The following is a 13034-nucleotide window of genomic DNA, read 5'->3' as shown; positions in this document are numbered from 1 at the left end:
CCCCCCCCCTTAAAATCAGGGGAAAATCATGGGTGCGTGTTATATATGCCGATCCCTGCTGATTGTGAGCGGAGGGATCGCCACCAAGATACACATAACCGAGTGTACTCAGCTAAGCTAGGCTCAGTCACGCCATTGGACCTGTTATGTCCATCATAGGGCAGGAGTGGGTGTGACTGAGCGGAGCCGAATACTCAGCTATGTGTATCTCGGTGGCGATCGTTCTGCTCTGCCCACTGCCTGCGATCTCAGTAGTGGCAATTTTAAATCCACCCAGTAACAATGACAAGGCTGCGATGGACACCGGGGCGAGGCTGCACTGACGCTGATAAGGCTGCATTGATGGGCATTTAAATGTAAGTTTTGCTTTCCATTAAACTTCCCTCCTAAACTTGGGGTGCGTGTTATATGCCAATACAGTAATATGAGTAACTACTTGTAAAGTTGTGTTTCTTCGGGTGAATGTACACAAATAAGAACTTTGGCTGACAGCATTTTTTATTTTATTTAAAGTGGGCCTTGCGTTCTGTTTTAGGTGGGTGAAGCTACTGTTATATGGTCCTAGAAGATGATTAAGGAAAAAACAGTTCTGTTCACTTCAAATTGCCTCAAAGATGCCAATTTGTTATTACAGTGCAGCTGAAAACTGGTATAAAAGCCAGATTATGTAAACGAGAACATTAAAGGAGTAGTTCATGTTTTCAGTAAAATATGAAGGGGAAACACGATACAACCTCCCCCCCCCACCACTGTACTCGCCTCCATTGGTGATGACCCGTCAGTGCCCACCCAAGTAGCAATTGCAGTGGTCAGAGGACCTGAAATTATAGTTCTTCCTTTTCACACAGGGGTCCATTTACTAAAACTTGTGTAAAAACTGGTCTAGTTGTGCATCCTGGCCAATCAGCTTGTTGAATTAAGCTTTGACAATTAAACTCAAAAGCCGATTGGCTACCATGCACAGCTGCACCAGATTTTTTTGCACTCTACAGTTTTAGTAAATCCACCCACAGCTTCCCAGATCATTCCAACCCTGCATTCGCACCTATCACACAAAACACCAGAGAGTCTGAAGTTTGTTTTTCCTTTTATTGAACAAAGTTAAACAGGTTTATTCATTCTCCTCACTGCGCAGTCTGGCGTTGGGATTTGTCACTTTGATGGCGAGCTGTGCGGCTCTTTCCACAATAGTCTTGCGGTTCTTAGAGGAGACGTTGTGAGCAATTTCAGCGCAGAATGACCTGGAGGGGCAAATAAGTTTCATTTAAAAAAAAGGGTAGAACTGACAGACCTATTACAAGTGCAGAGTTCAAAATATAGCAGAAGTCAACGAGAAAAAATTTCCAAGGAGCTACGAGAACTGTGCAGCCACAAGATTAGCCACTAAGATTCAAGGGAATAAGCCCTGTTCAATTGGGAAGTGTGCTGGTGCATAAATACTAGAGAATTAACAGTGTAAGAATACTTTAAAATGTAAACTCCAGCCTTCTTCAGTTGTACCGGCTCCTCTCCTGGACTGAAATGGCTTTCTCTTGATTTCACTGAACTTCTCATAATGTGCATTAGAAGCTGCAGCAAGTCAGATATACCTGGCTGGAGGACAGACCCCCCCCCCCCCCCCCCCGACTCATTTCCTGGCTGGAGGAAATCCAGCATCTTTTCAGAGACAATTGCCAGCATCCCGGTCAAGTGCAGCGGAACATCCAACTTAAGAAATGTGTGCAGCACGATCAGTCAACGTGTTTCTGCCATACCAGGCTTACTCATGCAAGCCCATAAACGCATCGACTGTGCTGAACACCTCAATGTCTTAATAAAGTTGATGTTCTTGACTGGGATGCTGGTGACCTTTCCTCAAGTTCTTCAGCAGCTCATAATCCTTGCCTGAGCAATAGTCGTTCAGCCTTTGATCTCTAAAGCAGAGATTCACCCAAAAGGGAAGTGCTTTAAAGTGGTTGTAGGTTTTTTACCTTCATGTATTCTATGCACAAAAGTAGAACTTTAACAGCACACCCACCCCTCGATCCAGCAATGTGCACAGCCCTCTCCTCATTGGCTGAGACAGCAGCAAGAGCCATTGGCTCCCACTGCTGTCAATCACAGCCAATGAACTCAACGTGGGGACAGCAGGGGGTGGGGCCACATCTCTATGCATCTCATGGATGCATAGAGCATGCATGCACCAGTGCCCCTATAGCAAGTGGCTTGCTAAGGGGGGGGGGGGGGGGGGGACTGGTGATTAGGAGCCAGGAGTGTCAGTGGGGGACCTGAGGAAAGGAGCATTGAGGCTGCTCTGTGCAAGTATAGATTTTTTTTTGTAAATGACAAAGAAAAACCCTGAACCTTTAGACCCCTTTCAGACCAGTGCGTTTTGCAGGCACTATAGCATTAGAAATAGTGCCTGCAATCCGCCCTAAAAAAGCTGCACCATTGTTTGTAGTGCGAAAGCCCTGAGGGCGGTGTGCTGGCAGGACGTGCTGTCAGGGAAAAGTCCTGCCAGCAGCTTCTTTGGAGCGGTAAAGGAGCAGTGTTTACTGCTCCTCCCCATTGAAATCAATGGAGCAGTGCTGTAATACCGCCGGCAAAACGTCGCTATCGCGGGGTATTGCCGGCTGTTTTAACCCTGTCTCAGCCGCTAGCGGGGGTAAAAGCATCCCGCTAGCGGCCGAAATGCGGCAGTAAATGGTGTGAAAGGGGTCTTAGAATCATTTTAAAGCCGCCTCCTCTAAGAAGTGGCACCTTTTTGGTTTTGGCAGCTGCTTCCACTTGGAATGCCTTGCAAAACAGTTTATTAGGCATAGAGTGTATGAGGGTAGAATTTCTTCAGCCTCTAGAACCACTTTAAGAAATTCAAAGGCTGAACTTATGACTGGATCATATCAAGATCGCTCAACATTGAGCAAACATAACACGGGATTAGGTCTGTGCATTCAAAAGCAAGGCTGTGGTTTTCTGACGATGTCCATCTACCTTCTATTGTTAAAGGTAAACAGTTACACTACTAGATGGTGGTACTGCTGCACTGAAAACTGAACCAGGAAATCTCAATATATGGGTGGAATAAAGTAAATTGAGCATTGGGGGATCAAACTCAACCTGGATTTTTTTTTTTTCCCTGAAAGAAAACATGCTTAAACTAGTGCCTCAGTTTTGCATTCTCCTGTAAATTAGTGCATTCTGGCGTAGCAATCTTTTATGCAACTTGCCTTAGAATGCAAAGTGAGAACATTCAGCTGCTAAAACTTTGCAAGGCTTCAGACACAGCAACCCAAGACTGCCCAATGGCACAAAACCAGAAACACTGGTTGTCTCAACTGGTGAGCTTTGCTAAGAGCTGCTGCTGGCAGAATACAGGAGTACTGGGCCCTGCTCTCCACTCCAGATCATAACACAGCTATGCAAGTGAAAATCAAATTGTATTACTCAAATATCTGCTTATGCAAATCTGAGGACCTTGGCGTTTACTCACTTGTTGCTCATCATTAGAACTTCGAGTTCCTTAAGGTTGTGTACAAGGAACTTCTTGAAGCCGGTGGGCAGCATGTGTTTGGTTTTCTTGTTGCTACCGTAACCAATGTTGGGCATCAGGATCTGACCCTTGAACCTTCTGCGGGCTCTGTTGTCAATACCTCTGGGCTTACGCCAGTTGGGCTGTAGGAGGGAAGCAGAACATCAGTTACGGGGGTGTAATGTTTCTTGGTTGCCCAATATGGAATCCTCTACGGAGGAGCTCCGCAGCCTGCAGAGAATACATAAAATGACCAAATACCAACCTTAATCTTAACATAACGGTCTGACTGGTGGCGGATGAACTTCTTCGTCCGCTTCTTGACAATCCTGGGCTTTATCAGAGGTCTAAGAGCCGCCATGGTGCCTAAATTTAAAAATAAAAAATTAGTTGCTCAAATAGAAATTAAGCATTTTTAAAGAGGTAACCACTTCTCCCTACAGATTTTAAGGGTTTCTCCGGTATTTACAAAGTCTCACTCCCTCCATCGAGAAAGGGGGATTCACTGCAAGATGAAATGGTGAACCAACCAGATGGAATGCCTTGACAGCTGTCCACCTTTGATGGTTAGAGGCCCATTCACCTTCACAGCGATTCCTCTTCATTGCTACCCCTGCAAAATACATAATGCTTTTGTATGTGGTGGAGCATGCAATGACCTCCTGGGATACATTGCTCAGGCTTGGCAACCAAAAGCTGCCATGTAAGCTCTGACAGACAAGTTTTTGCAGTGGTCTGCCCTGCCATAGTCTACCTTGAGCAATCCCATTACTGCCCTAAGTAGGCAATCAGAAAGTCTAACTACTTGCCAACCAGCAGCAATTTTACTGCTAGCTAGTGGCTGCACCGGGACACCACGGTATACTGTGCCGATTTTACTAAACCCTCAGGGTGCAACGTTCTGTGATTGGACACAGCACAAGTTTGTCAGCAGGATACAGCCAATTATTTTGGCTGTGAACCTGCGGATTGCTGTGGCCAATCACAGCACAGATTTGTGTGATACTAAAAGATCTGGCGTTTTCTCCCCTCTTCCTAATTTCACTTACTGGTCCATCGCTGAAATCAGAGGAAAGCCAGATCTGTGAGTAAAATCAGCACACAGTTAAACCCTTTGATTGCCCTTCTGATCATCCCGGTCACCCAGCCAGTGCCATCAGTACAGTAAAGAGTGTACAGCAGTGGTCTCCAAACTGCAGTCCAGGGGCCAGATGTGGCCCTTTGCTTGCCTTTATCTGGCCCCTGGGGCTCTATTCCACCCCCTACTTAGATGTGAGGTGGAAGCGCTTACAAAACCCGTGTTCATTCCCCCTACTGACATCAATAGGGCACTATACCTCCCATTGAAACAAATGGGGCACTTTCTATTCCCAATGGCCACAGTCCGGCCTCCCTAAAGCCTGAAGGATAGTAAACAGGCCTCTTGCTCAGAAAGCGGAGGCTCCTGGTGTACATCATCACGATTAGTGCCAATAGCATCATCAATAGTGTCAGTTAACATCCCTCCCAGCTACTCATCGCCAGTTCCCAATTGCGTGCCACACGATCAGTTTCACACTAATTCGCCGATCACTGCCACTACTAGTATATGCTGTGCCTGGGTCTGTATCCTGGTCATGGTTAGACCTAGACCAGTGTCCCCAAAAACGAAGTTAGCAGGATCAGCCCTGATCACTGCCAGCTCTTGCAACATGGCACAATACATGTTTGCCCAAATTTGACAGTATTGGATGTTTTATAACCATACTTTTTCAAAAATGTCCAGTCTCTGGTTGATATAATAAAAAACCCAGTGGTGATCAACTACCAAAAATTGAGTATATATATAAAATTTCTGTGCAGTGTCAATGTTCTGTGCTGAATAGCAAACAATGCTCTGGTCATGAAGGGGAGGGGGGGTAAAATCTTCCAGAGGGCAAGTGGTTAAAGCCAACTCCACATTTAACGCTCCTTTAAATAGTTGGTTTGGGGCAAGCTGGCTCAATATATTTACTAGACCGGGGTAGGCAGCCTGGGGTCCTCTAGCTGTTGCAGAACTACAAGTCCCATCATGCCTCTGGGAGTAATTGTAACTGCCAGCCTTGCAATGCCTCATGGGAAATTTAGTTCAACAGCTGGAGGGCCCCCAAGTTGCCTAACCCTATACTGGACCAACAGGTACACTTGCTGTGCATGTTGTATTACCCGTATACAACGCTCGGGACCTTCCCACCCCACTCCTAAAACAAAAACAGAGTTGGGTTGAGCTCTGCTCAGCCATTCACTGTAAGCATTGTAGTCTATGAATGAATAAAAGGCTCTCTGATTTGCCAAAGTAGAGAGGTGGGTAGATGATGTCACAAGGCCGGGTACTTTTTGTTTAACCCAAAAAACCCAGAAAGACCCATTACCAGCAATTCCTTTCCTCTAACGTGTCAGCAGACCACACTGTAGCAGAGTATCTTCCGTCAGCTAGAAACATAAGCCAGCCACGGAATGGGTAAAAACCCTGCAATACTCTTCCTCCAATAATACAAGCTGATAGAGCACAAAGCGCCCCACAGGTCAGATTCTGGAGGACGGGAAATCTACCGGCTGCAAGGATCTCTGTGTGACAACTGTCAAGAACCGAGGTGGTCTAAGAAGAGACTCGGAGGGGGGGGGGGGGGGGGGGGGGGGGTGCACCATTCACACCTGAAGCTCCAAAAACCATCACCATGCATCTCAGCGGTGGCTGTTCACATAGGAACGGTAAGGCCCCTGTAGCTTGATGAATGACACTCCAAGATACATGGGATACTTTTGGGTCAAAATTGGACATTTTAGGGCCCTATAGACTTGAATGGAAATGCCTGAAATCTGACATTTTTGCACATTTTAATCCTGTAAAAGCGTAGCTCCTCCCCCTAGTGCTTTTTATTGGGTAAAGCAGGCAGCTTGAAAAGTGCTTCTAATAAAGGCAGCTTTTATTTTATTTTTTTCCCTAAAGCGGTTCTAAAGGCAGAATCTTTTTTTTTTTTTTTTTTTTAATCTTATTGCGATTTATGCATCAAGATAAAAAAAAACCTTCTGTGTGCAGCAGCCCCATCTAGACCCAGCGATGTTGCACGAGAGACTTGGCTGTGCGAGACTCCCCTCCTCATCGGCTCAGACAGCAAGCACAGGGCACAATGACTCCCACTGCTGTCAGTCAGTGAGGCAATAAGGAGCGAAAGGGGTGGGGCCGGACCACGGCACCACGTCTGAATGGACACAGGGAGCTGTTGCTCGGCTGCTCCCATAACAAGCCGATTGTGTGGGGACACTCAAAAGGAGGGGAAGTGCCAGGAGCACTGAAGAGGGACCCAAGAAGAGGATCCAGGCTGCTCTGTGCAAAACCATTACACAGAGCAGGCAAGTATAACATGTTAGCCAAGGAGCTACCTGGCACAAGTGCCCCCATAGCAAGCAGTTTGCTATGGTAGGCACTTGGAGGGGGGCTGGTGGAGCCAGAAGCAACAGCAGGGGACCCCAGAAGAGGAACGGCGCTGCTCTGACTAAAACTATTACAGAGAAGGTAAGCATAACACGTTTTTATACAATACTAAGGACTTCTAATCTTGAATACTCATCTAAAATGCTTGAAATATATTTCCGAAATGCTTGCATACTTGTGTGGGGAAAAAAAAAATTAAAATAAACTGAGAAAAATCACTCGGCTTAGGGGGTGAAAGCAGCCTTATATAAGCTGGGCCACTGCTGCAGAAGGAAGCCTGGTACTAACCATGTGCCACATCTAGTTTGGTACCATCTGACAGTTCAGCCTTCTCCGAGTCTTAGAGAGTTAGTCTTTTTTTACCATCTAAAAACACGCATGACCCCTTTTACACTGGGGCGCTGTGCAGGCGCTACAGGGCTAAAAATATCACCCGAAAGAGCCCCCGCTGTCCCCCCAGTGTGAAAGCGCTGGCAGGATGGTAAAAAATCCTGCTAGCCGCATCTTTGGAGCAGTGTGTGCGTGTGTACACCGATCCTGCCCATTGAAATCAATTGGGGAGTGCAGCTATACCGCTGGCATAGCGCTGCTGCAGCAGCAGCAGCAGTGCTTTGCGGTGGTTTTAAACCCTCTCTCTGCCGCTAGTGGGGGTAAAAGCACCCCAAAGTTGACGGTAAAGCGTTGCTAAAAATAGCAGCGCTTTACCACCGACGCACTCACCGCTCCAGCGAAAGAGGCCTTATAATTACCTACTCTGTAATTGTTTTGCAGAGAACAACCCTGATCTTTTCAGGTTCCCCGCCGGCGTTCCTGGCCCCTCCCTCCTGCCCCCACAGCAAGAAGCTTGCTTTGGGGGGACCTGAGCATCTGCACGTCGACACAAAGCCTCGTTCCATTCTCACCTCAGTCATGCCCCCTCTCCTCACTGACAGCAGCGGGCGCCGGAGAGTCCCCAGACTTCATGGCTCTCATGCATAAAAATAAATAGCTGGATCGAGAGGCCTCAGGTAAACATTAGAAGGGCTGCTGCAGAGGTTTTATTAATGCATAGACTGCATTAAGATATAATTTAAAATAAAATCATCTGCCTTTACAATAACTTTAATGACATGCATTAATCACTTACCCTTCGGAAGAGATTTACCCCCCCTCATGACTAAGCCATTTTTAATTTTTTTTTTACGACACAGCTTAATTGAATTGCACAGGCGTGCAACGCTGTACATAAATGAGATTTATGTCTTTTTTCCCCCCCCACACAGAACTTTTTGGTGGTATTTGATCACCTCTGCGGTTTATTGGTTAACCAATAAAAACCCTTCATCAATTTAGGCCAATATGTATTCTGCTACATATTTGTTTAAATAAAATTCCCAACAAGCGTATATTGATTGGTTTACCCAAACCTTCAAGTGCCTACAAAACATGGGATTATATACTGGATTTATTTTTATATTAGTAATGGTGGTGATCAGCCACTTATAGTGGCAGACAGTCAGACACTAACGTCACCTGGTGATCTGCCCAGTAGCACACCTCCTGTATTAGCGCTGCCCCGCTCTGCACGAAGGAGCACAGGGGGCACACCTTTGGACAGCAGCATTGTCAGTCTGGGTTGAGTGAAGTGTTAGGCCTGATTCACACCTATGCATTTTTAGTGCTTTTAGCAGATTTGTTCTACAGAACGTGTTTCATGGGAAACCATGTTAAATGGGTTGTTGTGCAAATCTGCAAAATGCACTAAAAATGCCATAGGTGCGAGTCCAGCCTTAGATGGACGAGCAGATTAAGACCCCTTTCACACTGGGGCGTCTTTCATGTGCTTTAGCGGTAAAAAAAAGCGCCCGAAAGAAGCCGCAACTGCAATCCCAATGTAAAAGCCCGAGTGCTTTCACACAGAGATTCCTTTCACACTGGGGCGTTTTTCATGCGCTTTAGTGGTAAAAAAAGCGCCTGAAAGAAGCTGCAACTGTAATCCCAATGTAAAAGCCCGAGTGCTTTCACACTGAGGCGCTGCGCTGGCAGGGCGTCAAAAAAAGTCCTGCAAGCAGCTTCTTTGCAGCGCTTTTGGAGCGGTGAATACAACGCTCTTAAAGCGCCCCTTCCCATTGAAATCAATGGGAAGCGCCTGTAAAACACTATTGGCTGCAGCGTTTTGTGGGCGCTTTTAACCCTTTATTTGGTCACTAGCAGGGGTTAAAAGCACCCCAATAACGCTCGAAAAACGCTGGTAAAGTGCTGCTAGTTTAAGCGGCGCTTTACGAGCGTTTTTCAGGCGCTGACATTGTGAAAGGGCTCTTTAAGCACTTGGGCTTTCACATTGGGACTGCAGATGAGGCTTCTTTCAAGCGCTTTACATGCGATTTTTTTTTTAACGCTAAAGAGCCTGAAAAACGCCCCAGTGTGAAAGGGTTCTTAGAGACACTGAAGCCAACCTCCAGCTCAATGTATATACAGCAGTTTTTTCCCCCCTTTTTGGGATAAAGATTAAAAAAAAAAAAAAACGGATCACTGTAAGCACCGCCGTCTGTGGTAAATGGTTTGCATCAACCTGTTACATCTACAGGACAGCATATTCTGTTCAAAATGAGACTTGCTGGTGGGACCACCATGTATAAATAGAAGAAAGCAAGCCTAAAATAGAAAACTAATGAGGACATCACATCTAAATCCCCAGATACACCATCAGATTTGCTGCTGATTTTTTCCTTCAGATTTACCAAAACCATATAATATGAGGTCAGACCTTAGGAGTTTCAATGTGTATGCAATCAGACAGGCCCTTGCACTACATGGGATTTGGTAAATCCGACAAAAAATAAAATAAAAACCATCAACAGAAAATCTGATAGTGTGTTTGGGGCTTAAGAATTGGTAGACTTGGATTTTCCCAGTGTTAAACTTTTAAAGCAGTAAACACCCCCCCCCCCCCCCCCCACTACAAAATTGGTGCCCCCTTCCCCAGCATTATGCCATAATATGCTAGTATGCCCTACATACTAGCATATTGTGACAGACTTGCCTGAACACAGAGGCCTCCAGTGCAGCGTTGTCATGGCTCCCCGTCGATTCCATCTTCACCTGGTCTTGTGGGCTCCAGCTGTACGATTGGCTGGGGCTGCGATGACGCCACTCCTGCATGAATCCCTGGCACATGTATGACGCTCCTTCATTCACCAACTCAATCCTGAGTGAATATCTCTTAATAGGGCAAGATTAGAAGATATTCACGGTACCTACAGGCAAGGCTTATTATAGGCTCACCTGTAGGTACAAGTTCAAAAGTAGGAACTTAGGATTGGAAGCGCGCCAACCGTTGTGGTAACCATGGCGTTATCACCATTACAACAACACATCTTCCCTTGCGCAGCACATCAGAGGACACATTGGGGTGCAAGTCAGAATAAATGGCTACACACTCCATGTAACTTACAGCAATGCATGCATTACCACGACTGATGGGATACTGGGGGGGGGGGGGGAGGAGATTTACTAAAACTAGCACAGCTGTGCATGGTAGCCAATCAGGTTCTAACGTCAGCTTGTTCAACGAAGCTTTGACAAAAAGGTGCAGCTGTGCATAGAAACCACTCAAATCTTAGCAAATCTCCCCTGATTTCTCCACATTGTATCCGATCAGTCAAGTCCTTGTGTAAAAAAAAAAAAAAAAAAAAAAAAAAAAAAGTTACATGGAGGTCAGTAGATGTACCACTGCTGGCCAATAGAGTCCTGGCTGAGTGTATGCTGGGAGTTGTAGTTCTGAAACGGAACATGTCATACTGCTGTTAATACGCATTACTACAGGAGCATGCCTACAGTCTGGGAGAGAAGTCTTGGCCAACGTGAGCAGCCCCATCCATGCTGGGAGTTGTAGTTCTACAGCAGGGAAACCTGTCCTGTCAACACCATGCCGGTGTTCTGGCGTATAGAGTCCGGGCATCACATAGTGTTCGCCCCGTACTGCGCAGTACGGAGCAGACGAAGCTTCGGAAAATCTCCGAAGCTGAACGGCGCCTGCGCCGTGAGTGGAGGTGGTAGCCCCACCATCCAAGTGGACATAGGGTTGTGAATTTTAGAGGGCCCCTCTCGGGCGAGCTTCGCTCGCCACGCTTCGGGCTCGCTGTGCTCGGCTCTTTTTTATTCTAACTCTATGTCCACTTGGATGGTGGGGATAGAACCTGGACTCACGGCACATGCGCCGTTCAGCCTCTGCAATTTTCGGAATCTGTGTTCCTGTGTACTGCGCATGCGCAGTACGCAGGGGACACTATCCGATGGAGGACGCTATTTGAAAAAACACCGGCTTATCAAGCCTCATTACATTGCAATCATCCTAAAAGCCCGGTAAGGGAAGTGTTCAGTCACAGCATCAATATGGAGGAAAAAGTTACCAGAGCCGCATGCTGGGCCCTGTAGTGCGCCCCTGCCTGGGCCTTGTGGTCCAACCCCCCCCCCCCCAGTAGGCCAGGGCTGGGCCTTGTAGTACTGCGCCCTCATTCTGTAGGACAGGAGTAGGCAACCTGGGGTCCTCCAGCTGTCGCAAAACTGTCCCATCATGGCTCTGGGAGTGATTGTAACTGCCAGCCTTGCAATGCCTCATGGGAAATGTAGTTCCACAGGTTGCCTTGCTGAAGACAAATGCTAGGCCCTGTAGTTCAATACCCCACTATAGTACATTGCTGCTAGGGTAAAATGCTGGGCCTTGTAGTCCACCAATGCCCCCCCTATATAGTACAATGCTGGGCCCAGTAGTCCACCAATGCCCCTCCCTAGTACAATGCTGGGCCTTGTAGTTCAATGCCCCCCTATAGTACATTGCCCCTAGGGTAAAATGCTGGGCCTTGTAGTCCACCAATGCCCCCTATAGTACAATGCTGGGCCCTGTAGTTCAATACCCCCCTATAGTACATTGCCCCTAGGGTAAAATGCTGGGCCTTGTAGTCCACCAATGCCCCCATATAGTACAATGCTTGGCCTTGCAGTTCACCAAGTTCCCCCCATATAGCACAATGCTGGGCCATGTAGTCCACCAATGCCCCCCACATAGTACAATGCTGGGCCCCGTAGTCCCCTCACACACAGAGAGGAGAGCGGGGCCCGAGTCCCCCCCACAGGCCGCCATACTTCTCCCGGCCTCCCTCATAACACGTTCCTATACCTCATCCCCCCGGCCCGGATCCCCCACCAATACCGCCTCACAGCCGCCCGTATAACCCCCTCCGACAGGCCAGGGTCACTAACAGCCCGATTACCGGGTGAGAAGCGGCGGATGGAAGAAGATTCACTCACCGATCCGGAGCGTCCGCCTTCTTCGCAGACGGCCCAAGGAAGAGAGAGAGCAAGAGCGGATAGCCCGGGTAATGAAGAGCCCCGGCGACTTCCGGGGAGGGTTTTTAGCGCTAATGGCCTTAGCGGCGCCTGGCGGTACTGCAGGGTCGGAGTGCTTACCTCAGCTGTGTTTCCTGGGTCCGGATAGAAACAGGACACTCCAAACTTTATTAACAAACGAACAGTTTTCTGTCATCCAAAGTTTAGGGGGGCCTGGACTGTTGCTAGCAGGAGAAAAATAGTGCCCCATCGTTGGTATAAGTGGGAGGAATAGTGCCCCATCGTTGGTATCAGTGGGAGGAATAGTGCCCCATCATCGATGTCAGTGGGAGGAATAGTGCCCCATTGTTGGTGTCAGTGAGAGGAATAGTGCCCCATTGTTGGTGTCAGTGGGAGGAATAGTGCCCCATTGTTGGTGTCAGTGGGAGGAACTATGCCACTTTGTTGCTGATGGTGTGGGAAATAATGCCCCAAGGGCAGTATAAAAGCAAGCAAAGAGCCGCATCCAGCCCCCGGGCCGCAGTATGGAGACCGCTGGCCTAGAATAAGGTATGTTTTATAAAATTAGTATTAGCGTGTTGAAAGGAGGAACCAGGGAAGACAGAATTACGGGATGGTTCATTGTCCTCTTGTGCTTTAATGTTTTTAAACTGGAGCTGAAGGTTGCTTAAAGGCAAAGCTGGTCAAAGGTTTGTTGAAAGCTCTACTAGAGCTTGTTTACACTTGCTGCCGTCATCGCCACTA

At 47.4% G+C, this 13034-nt stretch overlaps 1 protein-coding gene across 1 annotated transcript; it reads right to left on the bottom strand.

Moving 5' to 3' along the window:
- Positions 1-1075: 1075 nt before the first annotated feature.
- LOC143927496 (large ribosomal subunit protein eL32) lies at positions 1076-12409 on the bottom strand. The gene is made up of 4 exons (XM_077451592.1): positions 12252-12409; positions 3774-3874; positions 3470-3651; positions 1076-1241 (listed from the first exon to the last, which is right to left on the bottom strand). The coding sequence occupies exons 2-4, from the start codon at positions 3867-3869 to the stop codon at positions 1112-1114; spliced, it is 408 nt and encodes a 135-aa protein (XP_077307718.1). The 5' UTR covers positions 3870-3874; positions 12252-12409; the 3' UTR covers positions 1076-1111.
- Between the last annotated feature and the right edge of the window lie 625 nt (positions 12410-13034).

The sequence above is a fragment of the Lithobates pipiens genome, unplaced genomic scaffold (genome assembly GCF_037356315.1).
Source record: "Lithobates pipiens isolate NorthernLeopardFrog02 unplaced genomic scaffold, aLitPip1_a1.2 Scaffold_23, whole genome shotgun sequence".
In the NCBI taxonomy this organism is placed as follows: Eukaryota; Metazoa; Chordata; class Amphibia; order Anura; family Ranidae; genus Lithobates; species Lithobates pipiens.
Note: the sequence above shows the minus strand (reverse complement) of the source record. Positions and strands in the feature narration are given on the sequence as shown.

Bases quoted from the DNA above. Each gene is read 5' to 3' on its own strand.
- LOC143927496 (XM_077451592.1), bottom strand. From the start codon at position 3,869: ATGGCGGCTCTTAGACCTCTGATAAAGCCCAGGATTGTCAAGAAGCGG. The intron at 3,652-3,773 runs GTTGGTATTTGG...TCCCTCCTACAG, and splicing joins ACCGTTATGTTAAGATTAAG to CCCAACTGGCGTAAGCCCAG. The intron at 1,242-3,469 runs GTGAGTAAACGC...TTGCCCCTCCAG, and splicing joins GTTCTAATGATGAGCAACAA to GTCATTCTGCGCTGAAATTG.